The sequence below is a fragment of the Paroedura picta genome, chromosome 11 (assembly GCF_049243985.1).
Source record: "Paroedura picta isolate Pp20150507F chromosome 11, Ppicta_v3.0, whole genome shotgun sequence".
Lineage (NCBI taxonomy): Eukaryota > Metazoa > Chordata > Lepidosauria > Squamata > Gekkonidae > Paroedura > Paroedura picta.
In genome coordinates, this window is record NC_135379.1 from 48,412,564 (window position 1) to 48,430,917 (window position 18,354).

Consider the following 18,354-nt stretch of genomic DNA (forward strand, 5'->3'; position numbering starts at 1 on the left):
TTAGACTCGCAGCCATCATCTTCATTTGAGTGACCCTGCTATATTGAACAGCGATTGATCACCTAAATAACTTTAGTGAGCTTTCCGCTATAGGGAGTCGTGCCTGTATTATAAATAGATGTTCGTTCAAGTTCTTCGGAAAGAGAGAGACCAACCACCATTATTTATCTGCTTCCAAATGTGTAGGAAGAAGTGGTATTGCCAAGAATAAGGAAACTGATATCTCATTCATCATGTTTGCTCCTGGAATAGGATAGAGATCAGATTTAATATTACTTAATGTATGCAATAAAGGAAAGGAGAAATATTGTAGTGATTCCTGTTAAATCTGCCATATAGTTAATGGTTTGTTAGCATTTCCCTCATAAAATTTGATTTTCAGAGGTCTGTTTCTTGGCCATGAATGTGAAACTAGGTATGCCTCAAGGAGGAAGTCATTCTAGGCCCACGTCCCACTTGCCAAGATTATAGAAAGAAAATTTATCATGTTTTACAGTTACTTTTCCATTCTTCGTTAATGTGACATTTAGTTCCAAATTGTCTGAAAAATGAATCTCTATTTCTTCATTGCTTGCATGGTAACTCAATTCCAGGAGACACTCTCTCCAGCTCCACTATTGATGGGGGGATATTTCCGCATTCCCTGCTGCTACAGCCATTAGTATAACTGTTTGATATGGAAGGAGACAACAAATATACTATAGACGGAACTAGATGTCATGAATGACATGGGCCACCATTTTAAATGGCACTTATGTATCTCTTGTTATCTCCATCTTCTGTAACAGTCAGGGATACCAAGCACATGTTGCTGTTAGCTGCCCACTTTCCTTAAGTAGATCTAAATTATATACTAACAAATGGCGGGAAAGTAACTGTAAAACATGATAAATTTTATTTCAGTAATCTTGGCAGGTGGGATGCAGGCATAGAATGACTTCCTCTTTGAGGCATACCTAGTTCCACATGCATAGCCAAAGAAGTAGACCTCTGAATATAAAATTTTACGAGGAAAGTGATAACAAAGCATTAACTGTATGGCAGATTTAGCAGCTATTAGGGATATTTCTCCTTTTCTTTATTACGTACATTAAATAATATTTAACCTGTCATGTCACACATTGAAGATCACTAGACATTTCAAGGATGAGGGGAAAAGGTAGCAGTTGCTGTTTTCCACATCAGCCTCATATTTACTGCAAAGTCTAATTTTGCCTTGTATCTCTGTTGCAATGTATACATCCCTCTTCTTCAGTGTTATTTTTGTGGAAGTAAGTGCACAGTGGTTTGGGGCATGGTTTTATAATTAAAAATTCTGATGTTATTAAGAAACATGAACTTTAAATGACCCCTGACAAGAAGAAAAAGTATGTCAATTCATTTTCTTTTCCAATTTTTCATGGTGAATCATTCACAAATTTCCAGCACTTTTTATGTTGAGGAATGTGTGCTCTTCCTTCTTATTAATTTACAGTGACTTACAATCCTAAATTTAGTTCAATATGTTGAGAACTTTAATATACCCATCAAGTTATTATACTGATACTACTCTGGTAAATTGAAGAATTTATTTCACACTGTTTTGACGAACCTAAGATCATCAATGTTGGCTACAAATTGTACCCCAAAGACCATGCATGGTAATAAGAATTTGCAAAGTCTAATGGAAATATTGAGCATTATTAGTTTGCACTTTTAGGCATTACTATCAAATAAAACATGTGGTACTAAATTTCAGAGAATGGACTATTGCAGACTACAGATAGTATGTATAAATATGACTATGCAAATAAAGAAAACAAAATTGTCTCTCTGCATGTAGAGAACTAGAATGACATTTACTTCATGTATATACCTTTCTACCTGTTGGGGACCCAAAGCAGCTTACATTGTGCTTTTCCTCCATTTTATCCATACAACAACCATGTTAGGTAGTTTAGGCTGAGAGTTCATGGCTGGCGCAAGGTTATCAAGCATGGTTGTATGGAAGGGAGGGTATTCAAACCTGGGTCTCCATGACCCTAATGAAACATTCTAATTACTAGACCACACTGGTTATTCAGTAAGGTTAGACTAAAACCCGTTCTTAACATAGTTTTCTATATAAAAAAGAAAACCTTTGATTGAAATGTTCAATTCTGCACCAAAACCATTCACACACACTCTATGCCTCTTACATTATATATTCCCTGGTATATATTATTATGTGATTTATCTGTCCATGTATAATTTCAGATTAACAAGACATGGTGCTTCTCTAAACTGATAAGAGACTGAAAATATTTTGCACTGACAACTGGTTTGAGTAGTCTCTTTCAAAGAGTCTCAAGGAATTTGGCAGCATAAAGACATTTGAAAGCCCTGGTATAATGTGCAGTCCTAGTTCATATGTTAGCAGAAAACAGCGTGTACACAGTGGGAGGAGGCAGTCTTAGGCCCCTTCAAGCTTTTTCATTCAGCGTCAAATCTTAGTTTGACATTATATCTCAACCAGGTCTACATTGTAGAATTTAGAATTTTGTAGAATTTTAAAAATATATATTTACACATTTTCTGGTGGAGAAGGTGGCAAGCAAAGAGGCAGTTTGCACATTTAGAGCTGCACCAGTGTATAAAGGCAGCCAAAACCCTGCTAACAAATTCCACTCCCTGCCAAAAAAAAAAAAAAGTCACATTAAATTCAGATTCAAACTGTACTAGTTCTTTTCACTCTTGATCCTACAGGTAATTGTGGTTTCCTCAAAGTTTTTAATATTGAATTCCACGATGTTTTTAAAAATATGAAGAAATATGATCTGTTCTCTTGGCACAGAATGATAGCTTGGGCCATTTCTATATTCACAAATGTTTTCATGCAGTTCCTTTTGATGAAGCTTGGTAACATTGGTACAGGCTATTTCTTTTTAAAAAGTATTGTGGATTTTTGTGTTGTCATTCTATATGAAACTTTGGTTATTCAGCTTACAATGATATCATAGCATGTGTGGTAAACAGATGGAATTAGTCGATGATGTGTTTGTTAGTTCCGTCAGTTGCTGCTGTGTGGTTTTAAGTAAATAGTTAAAGAAAAGCCCAAGTAAATTCACTGAAGGCAAGATTAGAATCAAACAATTGTTCTTTGGCTTGAGATCATAAAGGAAAGGAAATTCAAAGCAAAGAATCCAAACCTCAAATATCTCAGCACGATGTCATGCCAACCTTAATTTTGCACAACTGCACCCTATTGTGACTTGATATTGGAGGTTAGATTCTGAACTAGCAATTTTATTGCTTTTGTGAGCTTCAGCCAGAACAATAACTCTGTTTTAATGGTTGCCTTTGTTTTGTTGAAAAGCTCCTTTTGGCATAATTTTAATTATTTCCTTTGGGGTTTTTTGCCAATCAAAATGAAATGCATCCCTAAAAAGTGATACAGATTAGAAGTTTACAGGCTATGGTCATAATGGCTGTGAGAAGTTTGTGAAAAGTATCCACAGTGAAGATTAAGGAATGCAAAAAAAAGTTGGAGACTTTTACAAATCGTTTGTTGTTCAGAAAACCTGAAGACTAGCAGGAAAAACATTAAATAAACTCCTGCTGGTTTTAAATAATGGGAGCTCCTTAAGTGTCTCGAAGATGCCTTTTCTCCATTGACATTCTGCATCACATTCTTAACATATATTGCTACACTTCCCCCTTCTTTACTTGTCTGTCCCTTCTGAATAGATTATGCCCTCAATTCTAGTATTCCAGTTGTTGTTGTTGTTGTTGTTGTTGTTGTTGTTATTATTGCCCTCCACTCTCATTTCTCGCTTATGGCATGTTACAGATTCATCCAAAATTCAAACCTCCATCAAAAACCCAACTAAAACCATTTGGGTGAACAATATACATATCGGACTCCAACAATAAAGCCATAACGGAGGACCCCAATGACCCCATTAAAACTAATATAGGAGCGGGAGGGGGAACGCAGATCTTTAATAAGTGTATGTCTTAATGCTGGGGGAGTGGCCCATCAGATCTTCTTTGCCACGCTGGCTTCAAATGTAGACCCGTCGGAAGAGCTCCATTTTCCAGGCCTTGCAGAAAACTGAAAGCTCCCGCAGGGCCCACAGCACTTCCGGGAGCTCATTCCACCAGGTAGGGGCCAGGACCTAACAAGCACTGGCCCTGGTTGAAGCCAAATGCACCTCCCTGGGGCTGGGAACAACCAATAAACTAGTACACGCAAAGCATAAAATCCTGTGGGGGCATAAGGTGAAAGGTGGTCCCTTAGGTATGTGGGACCCAGACTGTGGAGGGCCTTAAAGGTTAATACCAGAACTTTGAATTGTATCTAGGCAGCAACTGGCAACCAATGCAGCTGCCTCAGGGTAGGCTGGATATGTTTCCTCCAAGATACCCCAGTGAGAACCCTAGCAGCTGCATTCTGGGCCAGCTACAATTTCTGGATCAAGTACAAGGGATGGCCCACGTAGAACAAGTTACAGAATTTTTTTCTGAAGGTGACTGTCACATGGATCACTGTGGCTAAATGCTCATAGGATAGGTAGGGCGCTAATAGCCATGCTTGGCGAAGATGGAAAAATGCCAGGCGGGCTACCTAGAGTCAATGCAACATCAATGGTCACTCCCACATTTCTAACTGTGGGTGGGATTGTAAGTTGTGTCCCAGCTAGGGAGGGTAAGGGCACTTTCTGGCTCAACCCCTTGTGCCTCAGCCACAGGACCTCCAAATTGGAGGGGTTGGGTTTCAGGCAGCTCCTCTCTAACCATCCAGCAATGGCTTCCAAACATCTGGTAATTGGTTCCGGGAGAAGTTCGAATGGCTGTCCATGGGGAGATAGAGCTCGGTGTCATCAGCATATTGATGACAGCCCAGCCCAAAGCTCTGTCCCAGCAGGGCCAGAGGGTGCATAAATATGTAGAAAAGCATGGGGGAGAGAACCGCACCCACTGGGACTCCACAAGGGAGTCAATTGGAGTGCAACAACTTATCCCCAACTGCCATCCTCTTTGTCTGGTTATGGAGAAAGGAGTGTATCCAGCCTAAGGTTGTGCCCCATATCCCCATACCAGTGAGGCGGGGGGCCAGCAGTTCATGGTCAACCATATCAAAAGCGGCCGACAGATCTAACAGAACTAGCAAGACTGACCCGTCCCGATCCAGCTGGTGATGGAGATCATCCATCAAGGTGACCAGAACCGTCTCCATCCTGTTGCCAGGACTGAAGCCCAACTGGTATGGGTCGAGCACCAAAGTTTCTTCCAAAAAAGCCAGGAGCTGGTCCACCACAGCCCTTTCAACAACCTTGCCCAGGAACGCCAAATGCAACAGTGGGTGGTATCTGGCTTAGTCCTGTGGGTCCAGAGATTTTTTTATTTTTTCAGGAAAGGGCTAACCACTGCCCCCTTCAGCAGTTCAGGGAACTACCAGGTAACCAGGGAAAGATTGATAATCTCCCTGAGCTGACCTCCTATCCGCTAGCCACCCCCTTTGAGGAGCCAAAACGGGCAGGGAGCAAGTGGTAGCCCTATACGATCCCAGCAACTTGTCCAGTTCATTTACTGCATCAACCATGGCCAGAAGGTCCTGGCAGAGCAACAAGACCTTATCCGCAAAGTAGTTTGCTAATGCCCTCAGCCAAGATCCAATTGACTAATATTTTGGTGCCCTTCTTCCAGGGCGGTAAGTGACCGAATTACCCTAAATAATTGGGCCAGGTGAGAGCTTGCGGACACAATTTCCATGGCAAAGGTATCTCGCTTTGCCACTTTCACTGCTACCTCATATGCCCTCATAAGCGTGCAATGAGATGTTCTTGCTGCTTCATCGTGAGTCTTCCGCCACACTTGTTCTAGCTGTCTCATTCCCCTATTCATCTCCCGGAGTTCCCTTTGTATACCAGGGAGCCCGTTTGAGACAAGGTCAGAGAGGGCATCTAGGAACAATCTCGTCAATAGCAGCCATCAGCCTAGACTGCCAGTCCTCCACCCATGCTGCCAATGAGATGCCAGGAGGCATCGGGTCCCGCAGAGCATTCCGGAAACTAATTGGATCCATAAGTCTCCATAGACAGGCAAAATTCCGCCTGCCGCCCAACTGGGGAGGGGGTGGTATCTTGAGCCAGGCCCGCAGGGTCTGTCCATGGAATGGCTATGGCTGTATCCAGACCCGCGTCTATCCCAGCATCAGAAATCAAATTGAGGTTGTGGCCAGCTTGATGGGTAGGCCCAGCAACAAATTGCAAGAGCCCTAGCGTCGACATGGACGATTCTAGGTCTGAGCCAAGTCCTGGTGATGGTGTGTCCGTGTGGACGTTGAAGTCCCCAAGGATTAAAAGCCTCAGTAACTGCAACATCCAGGTGGCTGCCACTTCCAGCAGACCTGACAGGGCATCTGGTGGCATGTTGGGTGGATGGTATACCAACCAGATGGCCAAGCTCTTGACCAAATCCAGAGATGCTGACCACTCCTCTGATTTCCGGTGCCAGGAGAGCCCTGTAGGAGACAGCTTCCTGGACCATGATTTCCATCCCCCCTCCCCTAGTATGGGTCTGAGTTTGGTGCAGGACTGAGTACCTGGGTGGGGTAAGTTATTTCAAGGCAACCATTTCACCTTCCCACACCCAGGTCTTGGTCATGCAAGTAAGATCAGCCTCAGACTCCACAAAAAGCTGCTGTAGAGTCGAGGCCTTGTTGTTGATCAACCTTGCATTGCACAGGACCAAAATTGGATCCTCCCTAGCCTCCACATCTTTGGGGATGGGATGAAGGCTAGGAGAGCAGCGAACATACCCAGGAGCCCGGCCGTGTCTCTACGTCCCATCACATTTCTGTGATTCCTATTAGGTCATTGACCCCTTCTTCTATTAGGACTACTAGTTCCTCCTGCTTGTTTCCCATACTCTGTGCATTAGTGTAGAGACATCATAATCCATGCTTTGTGCACCCCATGGTTTTGGCTTTTGAACTTCCTTGCAAGTTAGTAGTTCCCTGCTTATGTGCTGTTCCCTGTAGCTTTGCAATCTTCCCATCTTCAGTTCTTGCCATCACACCAGGTTCTGAATTTATGTCTCGCTCCTCCTTTAGTTTTAGTTTAAAGCCCTCTTCACCAGGTGTGCAAGGGTTCTTCCCAAAATACTTGTAAGCTAAACAGAATCTTTTGCACAAATCACAGTTTAAACAAATCATGCTTTATCATGGCATTTTAATGCTCCCTGAAATCTGGGACAAGGCTCCACCAGCTAGTTTTAAGAGCAGGTCTTCAGAGAAGCAGCATGCAATTTTTTCCAAATAAATGAATGAATATTTTGCTGAGTATAGAGAAAAGGTATCCAGAATCAACCTTACCAGCTATATTGTAAGAGTTGAGCTAGATTTGCCAAACTGGAAATGGAAGATCACATGACTCCTAAAGCATTAAATTTGCTAAAATTCCCATTGAGGTTGTATTCCTATCCCTCAAGTCTGGAACTGAGCATCTGGCAGAATATCAGGACTGGAAACAGGAATAGAGGTAGGCCAGGATAAGAAATTTTCACTTGTTCTCTGATCCCCACAGACTAGTAACAACACTCCTGTTATGGAGGAGACACTGAGAAGCAAAGCTGTGGGGCCATAAGTCTCAGCTATTTATTTCTGGTAACAACCAGAAATGGTAAGCCCAGGATGGAGATTTCCTGGACATAACATGAAGCTGTAAAATATTATGCTGCTAGTGTAATTTTTGGATATCCAGCAACTTCTCTCTTCCTCCATGGACTCAGTTACTGACAAGTTCTCTGACTGATGCTGTACCACATAGTACATCCTGGTGACCTCTTTCCTTCCTCTTTTCTGCATGTGTTATGTAGGAGGTTGGGACGATGTCTTGTTGCTTTTTACCACTAAAGCAGGTACCTGGTGTATGTGTGATCCAAATGAATGTAGAGCCCAGAAAGGTAGGCCAATCCATTTTGGATCAAGTGACATCATGTTGAAGGGAATGGGCACATTTTTCAAGGGAAAGGGGATGGTGAGAAGTTATTTATATTACCTGTACACTATTTCTCTGCTACAGGTGTAGGGGAGACCATTAAGATTCTAAAATGGTAGCTTGATGTTTCTCGAGAACAGGGATGAAATTATCTGTGTAGAGTTTCTTAACAACATGGGAAGCAAAAAATTCTAAATATACTGGCCTCTTGAGTGTTACATTGCTATAGAAAAATTTCTGACCCCTAGAGTCTGACATTATAGCTAGATAAAGAGAGAAAACATGTGTTCAGTGATAAATCTTTTACAATTCAGTCTGACTGAAGGTGTCACTAAAAGGTTTACTCATCAAAATTGAATGTCTGGATTTGATAAATACATTTGAGAATAGTGATACCTTGAGATGTGCTATGGGTACATGATGATTTTAAAAAAGTGAAGTTGTAGTGGGACAGATAGTACATTTCTCAAAGGATTTGCTTTGTTTAGGTCGGAACATAACCATAGCTCATTTCCTCTTCTTTTTTCAAGTAGGGTCATCTTTTTTATTTAGTTCATTCAGTGAAGCATAAATTAGCCACTGTTATGCCTAAAATGCGGTAATAGAACCCATGAAGTCTTTCCTATCACAATGCAGGGTGACGTGGGCTATCCTGGGTTGCAGAATGAGGTGGCCACTAAGGGAGTGGTAGAGGATCAGAAAACATACATTTGCTTTTTTAAAAATATATTTCAAAAGCTATATAATGTCAGTTGTGTGAACATAGTCTGTAATGAAGAAAAATGAACTGGTCACTCCATACATGTAAATTCAGAGGTAACCTGTTATATATTTATTTGCCTATTATATTTAACATTGTGATCTGGTGCCTAATCACATCACTGACATACCTATATCCCCTTGTCTATAGAGACATCCTCATTATCTCGAGGGCAAGATATATTGTATATGATACATGGGTTAATCCTACTTCTAGTGTAAGGTGACCAGATTGTCCTACTTTTGGAGGGACATCTGGGGGCACCTGGCAAATTGTACTTATGTTGAAATTAAAAATATATATTACACTACTATTTTTGCGTTCTATGCGTTCTATGAAAATTTTTGTTGCTCCATATAGACAAAATTTTAATCAAGACCCCCCCCCCCGCCCGGTCAATGGTATCCCGCTTTACCAATATTAAAATCTGGTCACCTTATTCTAGAGTGAGGAGGTGATCCTAACATGAATCAACCAACAAAAATAAAACTGATAAAACTGCTGGGGCAAAATTATTTGTATTTCCTCATTTATTCAGTCAAGAAGCAATGTATACATTTGAGAGTGACTACACACATCGATATTTTGCAAGTGTTTTCACTAGCCAAGCCACATACCACTTAAAAAAAAAACTTCTTTGAGCTCACATAGAACTTGACTGAGAAAACCTGCTAAAGGAGAAACAAAGGGTGAGGGGGAAAACCCGGGTGCTTTCATATATACTCCTGGGGATGGGGATTTTGGTCAACACACTAACTACTGTATATACTCGCATATAAGCCAACCCGCATATAAGCCGAGGCACCTAATTTTACCACAAAATCTGGGCAAACTTATTGACTCCCATATAAACCAAGGGTAGAAAATGCAGCAAGGTAAAGGTAAAGGTATCCCCTGTGCAAGCACCGAGTCATGTCTGACCCTTGGGGTGACGCCCTCCAGCGTTTTCATGGCAGACTCAATACGGGGTGGTTTGCCAGTGCCTTCCCCAGTCATTACCGTTTACCCCCCAGCAAGCTGGGTACTCATTTTACCCACCTCGGAAGGATGGAAGGCTGAGTCAACCTTGAGCCAGCTGCTGGGATTGAACTCCCAGCCTCATGAGCAAAGCTTTCAGACGGCTGCCTTACCACTCTGCGCCACAAGAGGCTCATATAGAGAATGCAGCAGTTAGTGGTAAATTTTCATTAATTGAGGCACCAGTAGGTTAAATGTTTTTGAATACTTATTTCAAAGAAAAAACAGTAAACTAGCTCTGTAAGTGCAAAAGAGGTCCAGCAAACCAGAGCAGAACAACAGTACCCAAAGTTGGCAACCTATTACAACAAGTACAACAGCTACCAAACTGGGAGATTGGACAACTCTAACTACAGCTACAGTGTCCCCCCCAGAACAAAACACTGAAATAAAGAACTGTAAAACTCAACACTGAAAGAAAGAACTGTAAACATCGACTTTTAAAAGAAACACAACCCCAAGAAGAATGCTTGCTGCCCCTCAGAAAAAAGAAGAAATAAACATTAGGAAAAACAGTAAATCCCAAAGTACCCCCAAAACCCACCCCACCCCACCCACAGAAACCAAAAGAATAGTTTGGAAGAAGTGAAGGCAAAAGGAAAAAAAAGATCAGAGTCCCTCAGTCAATCCTTTGCTGTCCTACAAGCAGCTATAGCAAGCAAGCTTCAGCTTGCAGGAGGCTTGCAGAAGCAATGTAACAATTGGCTGGCTGGAGCAGAGGGCCCAATCGGCAGGCGCAAAGCGCCCTTCCTCATCCCGGACTGAGCCCACCCCAACCCCCCTTACTGCTTTATTTATACTGCTCCCATGGAGCGGTTAAAGATAGGTACTTATCCAGCAGCCAAAAGAACACCACGTCAAATGTTCTCTAGATCTGGCTCAGGTTTCATGTTTTAAAAGAAGAAAGCATGTTGACTATATATGAAGGACTTTTCCTTGACTATAGAACAAGTTAATGACCAGTTGTATACGTCACACAAATATTAATGAGGACTTTAATAGTGGAAAAATATTGCTGGTATCACAGGATAGGCCAAGACTATAATAAATCTCAATAAGACATAGATATGGAGTTGGGGGGGGGGAAGAAGCTAACTGGATGCACAAGCTGAGAAAAGTGGTGGTCCTGATTAAATATAAACTCAGATTAAATTCAGATTAAATTTCTAAAACAAGCATGCATATTAGAATTTAATTTATGGGAGGATGGTAATAAAAAATATTAGCAATGAGATATTGCATTCTGTTTCAAGTAGACAATAATAACATGAGAAGAACTGCAGCCCCATTTTATATTCACAATTACTTTAATGAAATAATGAAAAAAACAGTGGCAATGGTGGTGGCCTGTGTTTTGTGTCTTAGTTGGCAAGATGTCATAGTCCAGCACTGAAACCTAAATTAATAACTATAACTATCAAATTTTTCAGCCCCAAGCTATTCTTGGAATTCTTGATTTTCATAGACACAATTTTAGTAAAAATTTTATTTCAGAATTTATGACGAGGAAGCCTGGAAAAACATGATTAGAATACAAATAAAATGATACAAATAAGAATAGTTGGTTCTTATATGCCACTTTTTTCTACTCAAAGGAGTCTCATAGTGGCTTATAATCGCCTTTCCTGTCCTATCCCCACAACAGACATTCTGCGAGGGAGGTAAGGCTGAGAGAGCCCTGAGATTACTGAAGAAGATTGGTTCTTTTCTCTACCTGAAGAAGTCTCAAAGCGGTTTATATTCGTCTTCCTTTTCCTCTCCCCACAACAGGCACTCTGTGAGGGAGGTGAGATTGAGAGAGCCCTGATATTACTGCTCGGTCAGAAGAACTTTATCAGAGCCCAAGGTCACCCAGCTGGCTGCATGTGGGGAGCTGGGAATCAAACTTGGTTCGCCAGATTACAAGTCTGTGCTCCTAACTGCTACACCAAGATGGTTCTATTTCCAAAATAAGAAGGAAACAACACAGGGTGGCCACAACTACTTTTGCAGAAGTCCTCCTGCTGATGCTCCTTGGTCTGTTATGCTAATTCCAGAGAGCAATGGGGGGGGGGTAGTGATATTGATTGAACAGTGGCTCAATAGAAGAGCTGCTTCTTTCTATACAGATTGCAGCAGTTTCAGTCCCTGGCATCTCCAGTTAAGACAGTAGATTATATGACAGACCGCTACCAGAGACCCGGGAAAGCCTCTACCAGTCTGAGTACACTATAGTGACCTTGATCATTTGATTCAATATAAGGCAGCTTTAAGATGCCTTCTAGGTCTCTCTAGGAATTTCTACAGTGTTGTGACATCAATTGGTGCTTCTTCTTTCCATGCCTAGTGTCCATAAGCTACCTGATGTAGAGGTAATATGCCTGGCAATCCTAAAACTGTATGTGACATCTTCAGAATAACTGGATAATAATAATTGGATGGTCCCCAAAATTTAATCTCAGAAATTACAAAATTTGCTACAAAGTGCTCCTTCATTCCTATTCTTATTTCATTGGTTGAATTATTTTGTACCTTTCTTATCTAATCTGCCCGCTTTCCCAGTTGCATGCCATTTTGATATTCAAGAGAAATAAGGTTGATGAGGGATCTTTGCAATGTTTAGCGTGGGAGTTGTTTAAATGGAAACTTGGGGGAAAGAATCATAGGCTTATTTAATTTCATTTCTGTTTAAGAAGATTTCGTGTCTAACACCCTAAACTGCTTTTTAAATTTGTGTGAGAATATATTACACAAAGTTTGTATACATGCCCATGTCATGTAGGTTCCTGGGGTCTAGCTCTGCCCTTTTTAGGGTCTGTTCTTCAAGCTGACAGAAATATAACTTCCATCTCTTTGAATCTGGAGCACAACCTTGAAGCTAAAGAAATTGGTTGACTGTGATGTAAGTTTTGGAGGATATATGCTGGATAGCACCGTTACGCATCTTGAAATATTATTCTAATTGACTGCACACAGGTTGTTTGGAAAGGCACTTATAACAGTTTCCATGGGGGAATGTAGAGAGCCAAGAAAAAAGTTGCTTCAACAATGGTCAAAATTCTAATTTGTTACTCTGCTGTAGCTCACCTCAAGGTACACTTAACTGAAGTATATTTAACTCACCCTTAATTTGGCTGGAAGTAGAATTTGGATATTACCATCCAAGTGCAGCCAGCCAAATTCAAGTATAAATGTCTGCAAAGTTAAGTAATTATTATGATTTCTATAGCACACGGTCTCCAGCCTTCAGTGTTGTGGCACATGGTGTGTGTTTAATTTTCCAAAGGGAATGTTCTGTTGCTCTTTCTTCTTTCAAATCAACACAAACATAACACCGACAGTCTCAAATCACAAGGACTGTTACAATAAGCACTGTGTAGAGATAAAAGGGGGAAAGCAACAAAGTTTGGTTTCAGATTTTCAGTATATTGTTATGAATGATGAGGGGGAAATGTTTTAAAAATAGTTCAGTGGTGCCCTCTAAAACCCGTAAACTCTGATTTTACCTCTCCTGCAAATAGCAAATGGCTGTACTATGTGTGCGTGCTTTTCTTCTGAAAATATTGCTTAATGTATAAGACCTTGTTTGCTTCATTTTTCAGTGGAGCTGAAATTTTATGATCAGGTCATAAACCTCCTGAACATAGTGGTCTAAATGGAAACACTGACACAACCTTAATTGCACTGGCTCCAGCAAGATACCGTGATTAAACCTTATTTATTTTGCACAGCACTCTTTGTGTGTGTTTGTGTGTGTGTGTGTGTGTGTGATTTCATTGTTACTAATGGAAAAGTAATGTGGCAATGGAGAATATGATTCTGTGTGTGACTATTTATTTGCTGTAAAACACTACATGTTTTCAATCTTGAGGGACTTATTTATTTATATGATGATGTGTAATTTAAGCATATTCAGGCTTTTAAAAATGATGAAATTGTGATGATTACTCTTTTGTAATTGGAGCTTTCTTTAGTGAGGCTGTTTAGGAATATGGTAGATGTTTATCCCCTTTTAGATATTCACTGTGCCACATGGGAGCTACTTGCTGCTATTCTTTAGTATATCAGTGATCTTCAGCCCTTTCAAACCTGAGACCTAGTGAACTGCCAACACCCATATCACATGATAAGCAGTATGGGAGACCACTGGTATTTAAATGAGCTGGGGTTCAGAAACACAAGATGAGCACTGGATGGTCTACCAAAGCTAGTGGTCAGAAGGTAAATGAAGTAAATGGCAGGCATCTTTTCAGAAGTGATTTGGGGCTTGCTGGGGATGTTTAAACTATTATTGTGAGCTGCCTTGAATCAAGAGGATAGGTGGAATATAATTTTTAAAATAGAGGTCGTTAATGGAGCCCAAAGAATCCATAGAGCAAAGCACCAGTAACTAAGTAATTAATCTTTTTATTGTTTTATTGGCTTTAAAGTGCGGGGAAATCTACAATGCAGTTTGGAAAAAGCAACAGCAGTGTCATCTTTATTAACCATTCGTGTCATAAAAATGCAGCAATGTTTTTCTTCGTGAAATCTACTGTAGCTATTCTGGGCATCTCAGCAAAAAACATACACACAACTCCACAGCTGATTATTTGCTAGTCATTGTTGCTGATAAAGCAGAAACTTGCAAACATTATTAGCACAGAAATGTTCCAGCATTTACAAGTGGTGACAATGGTTTCATTCATCATGCACAGAAGTATACAGACACTACAGGTTACCACAGGTTACTGTCTGGTCACAGAAAGCACGGCTATCTTTTTTATACAAAAGGAAATACAGGGCAAAATGCAGACAGATTTTAATGAGATTTTGTTTCGATAAACTGCTGTCTGTCACAGTGAATCATTTTTTAACTAGTGCACTAAAGTCTACTTTTTTCAGACAAGGCAAAAGTCCTTTTTCTGGGTGGCTTATTGTTTATGAAGAATGAAGGATTGTGGTTGGAAGATGACAAACATTGAGTGCAAAACCCTCCCCATTGTTGGCATCCTGAACTCTTGGGGCGTAAAGCAGGTGAAGACAGAAAGTGCCAGACAGAAAACAAATGAAATAATTTCAGAACAAGTTAGGGGGAATTAATGGAGATGAAAGATCCGACATTTCAAACACAGTTCTGAGCATGCAAATGACACCTTATAGGAGTGAAATGTCTATTTTAACTTAGTGAGAAAGTTCCTGGTGGGCTGCTGTCCTGGAGTCAGGAACTAGCAGAGCCAAGACCTAAGAGTTCCACCAGCACTGCAAATGTTGCTTGGCTCAGATATTTAATCAGTGTAACCTTATTAGCTGGCCCTGCATGCATGGCCATCAGAAGCTCCAATTCGCTGCTGCTGACTAGGTCTGAACTGAGTGTCCTCTTAGCGGCATGTAGCTTAACATGGGCTACTTAGCTTGGCTTGTTTCTGAGAGGTCACAGCTGAGTAGGAAACAAGAGGACACTTTATCACCTCAGAGGGAGGGGAAGCAGAGAGAGCAGCTAGGCAAGAGAGAAGGATAGAAGGCAGAGGAACAGGAAGGGTTAGAGGCAGAGGAGGTGAAGGAGAGCTGACGTCTAACAGAGAGAGAAAAAGAGAGAGACTGGGAGAACTAAAGCAATTGGGAAGCCAGCAAGGAGGAGAAGGCTGGAGGAGAATGAGTGTGAGGAAGGAAAAAAGTGTGTTGCCAACAAACGAGGCAAACCAAAATTGATGGTCAGGATGGGAAGAGCCTGGCACAGCCACTGGAAGTGAATGTACATATCGATGTTTGATTATTATTGTGAACTGAGTTTCCACTGAAAAACTGAGTTCATTTGACATGGTGATAAGCAGTGACTAAGGACTATCTGTGATGGCTCATTTACACAGGGAAATGATGAAGATAGTGAAGTCATCCAGTGATCTACATACATATGTGAACCATCCCTTAATGTAGCTAACACTCTTGGCTGCCTTAGACCCATGCCATTTTGTTTAAATACTTCATTCATGCATGCATTCATGAATTCATGCATTCATTCAGTTTTATACCACCCCTCTCGGGCTTTACAATCTCAGGGCAGTGTGCAACCAGTTAATAAACAATATACAAGTAAACTACTTAATAAAACAGATAAAGTACATAAAAACTATTGACAATAAAATCACAGCTAACAATGTTAGCACCAACATAAAGTGCAGTGGTGAATAAAATGACCTCCAGGAGCAGATTGGATGAGAGAAAAAGAAGAAAAAGAGGGGGCAGAGGGAGGAACAGGAGGGAGGCCTGGTATTTTAGTATTGATGTCATATTATTGTCCTGACTGGCCTCAACCATAGGTCCGGCGGAAGAGCTCCATCTTACAGGCCTTGCAGAACTCAACAAGTTCTGGCAGGGCCCTGATCTCTCTCAGGAGCCCATTCCACCAGGAAGTGATAAAAGTCACTAAACTTAAAATTTTTATTCCCCTTGTGTTTTTGTGAACAGCAATTGAATCCAAAGGACTGATGAACTCATTTTGTTATCCATCAAGACATTATTTGATTGTGCTAAATATCTTCATTATGTTGCATATTTGTTGGATATCCTCATGCTGATGTTTACTAATTTACTTTTTGTTTTAAATGCTGGATAGCTCCAGCTTTTATTTAGTTTAAGAAAGGAAATAACAGAGAAAGAAAAGAACAAAAGATTATAATTCCATGACAAATTAGTTTGCCCTACTAGCTTATTTATACTTGTTAATACATATATACCTATCTGGCTAGATATTGTGAAAAGTACCCCCAATGTTTTTCAAATTCTTCTACTGGTCTTCCATTAACTAGATTAGTAAGCTTTGCCATTTTAGTCGTATCTCCCAGCTTTTCAACCCAGTCTGTTATTTTTGGAATATGGTCTTGTCTCCATCTTCTTGTGATCACCATCCTTGCTGCAGTTGTCGCATGGAAGAAAAAGACACCCACTATACAAGAAAGATTGTTCAGGGGAACACTCAACAACATATATTCTGGACATAATGCGAATTTAGTGCTTAACATTTTTTTAATACACCATGTACTTTCACCCAAAATCGTTGCATAGTTTTACATTGCGACCACATCTGAAAAAAGGAGCCCACTTTATCTTTACATTTCCAACATTTAGTCTCATAATTTTTTGAAATATGACCCAATAACTTAGGTGCTACATACACCTATAAAACATTTGAACCAATTCTTTTTCAATTGATGGCTCTTTGTATGTTTTGCTGTATTTCTCCACATTGATTCCCACTCCTCCATTGAAATATTTCAACCTAGATTCAACATCCATTTCACCATACAATTTTTAACCTGTCCAGATTCGGTATCAAATTTCAATAATTTATATATCTGGCCTTGTAAATGTGGTTTCCTTGAGGACAAAATTTTTTTGAATTCTGACAAAGTCGGGCCAGTACCACTCCGATATTGAAATGCAGACATATCTAGACAGAAGTTGTTGAAGCTCCATCTAATCTATTTTGATCCCTTGTTTGCTAAGTAAATCTAGGTTCTTAAATTTTCCTGCAGTGGTTAACAAATCTTTATATCTGAGACATCCTATACGTAATTGTTGAGGTTTGTCAAAGTATGCCTCTACTGGCGACCTTAGCAATGAAGATTTTTAGGTTATTTTTTATTTGTACTTCTTCCATATAATCATTAAAGCTGCTATTGGACTCAAATTTTGTTCATATATTTGACTATTTAATAGTTTTTCAAAAACATGCACTCTGAACTTGTGCATATGAGTCTGAAAGGGGAAAGATCTTTAGAAATGACCTTGGGAAGGGTGATCAGGCCTTTTAAAAGGGTATCATGATTCTTAATTCATTACAGCTTGATGTTCCCTTACCTTTTTTCTAGGCTTTCAAGACAAAGGATGGCTACCTTGTAGTGGGAGCTGGAAATGATCAACAGTTTGCCACTGTTTGCAAGGTAAGGGTACTCAAAGAATACTTCTCCATCTGGAAAAATTAAGGGTTTTGTGGTCATAGACATTTAGCAGTCCCTGATGACCAGGTGGTAGGCATTTCACTTTTGAGTACTGATTCCTATAGCAAATAATAACAGTCTCCGCTAGCTATTATTCATAACCCAAGATCATATAACCATCCATTTTGCTTGTTTGGTATTTGAAAGGGACTGTCCTGGAAAATAGCTGCTTTAAAGGTAAACTTCCAAGTTTCTTCTTAATGCATGCTGACAGACTTTCATAAAGGATTGCTGGAATACTGGAATACTCAGCGCCATTCTGCACTTCTAAAATCATAGTGTTAAGCAACTGCAATTGCTTAATGCTATTAAAAACACCCTCCCCCCCCCCGCCATTTCTTACCTCCTTGCTCTCTCAGTTTCTTCTTCTGCTTTTTCACACTTCCTGGCACTCTGCAAGGCTGATTAAAATGGCTGCAGAGAGGGACTCGCAATACCAGCAAGTCTACCCCTGCCTGTCAATCATTGCAGCCAGCCATTCAGCTTTCTCCGAGATTTAAAGGGAAAGAGATTTTTTTTTTAAAGTAAAACTTCTCCATTGCTATGCATATGCATATAATCATAGATGCATAGTGCATAGTTTAACCAGCCCATTTTGGATGTTTGACACTTGAAGATGAAAGAAGTAATATTTTTTCCCAGATATTTGGGGGAGGGG

General features: G+C 40.4%; 1 protein-coding gene across 7 annotated transcripts in view; it reads left to right on the top strand.

Annotated features, from left to right (window-relative positions):
* SUGCT (succinyl-CoA:glutarate-CoA transferase) overlaps positions 1 to 18,354 on the top strand; it is a 473,760-nt gene that overhangs the window by 124,174 nt on the left and 331,232 nt on the right. For 6 of the 7 annotated variants that reach the window (XM_077302697.1, XM_077302695.1, XM_077302699.1 and 3 more), the window contains exon 10: positions 17,568 to 17,639. The exons of the other annotated variant lie outside the window; for it this stretch is intronic. In XM_077302697.1, the coding sequence (XP_077158812.1) occupies positions 17,568 to 17,639 (72 nt within the window). The remainder of the gene's footprint in view (positions 1 to 17,567; positions 17,640 to 18,354) is intronic. 7 annotated transcript variants of the gene reach the window in all.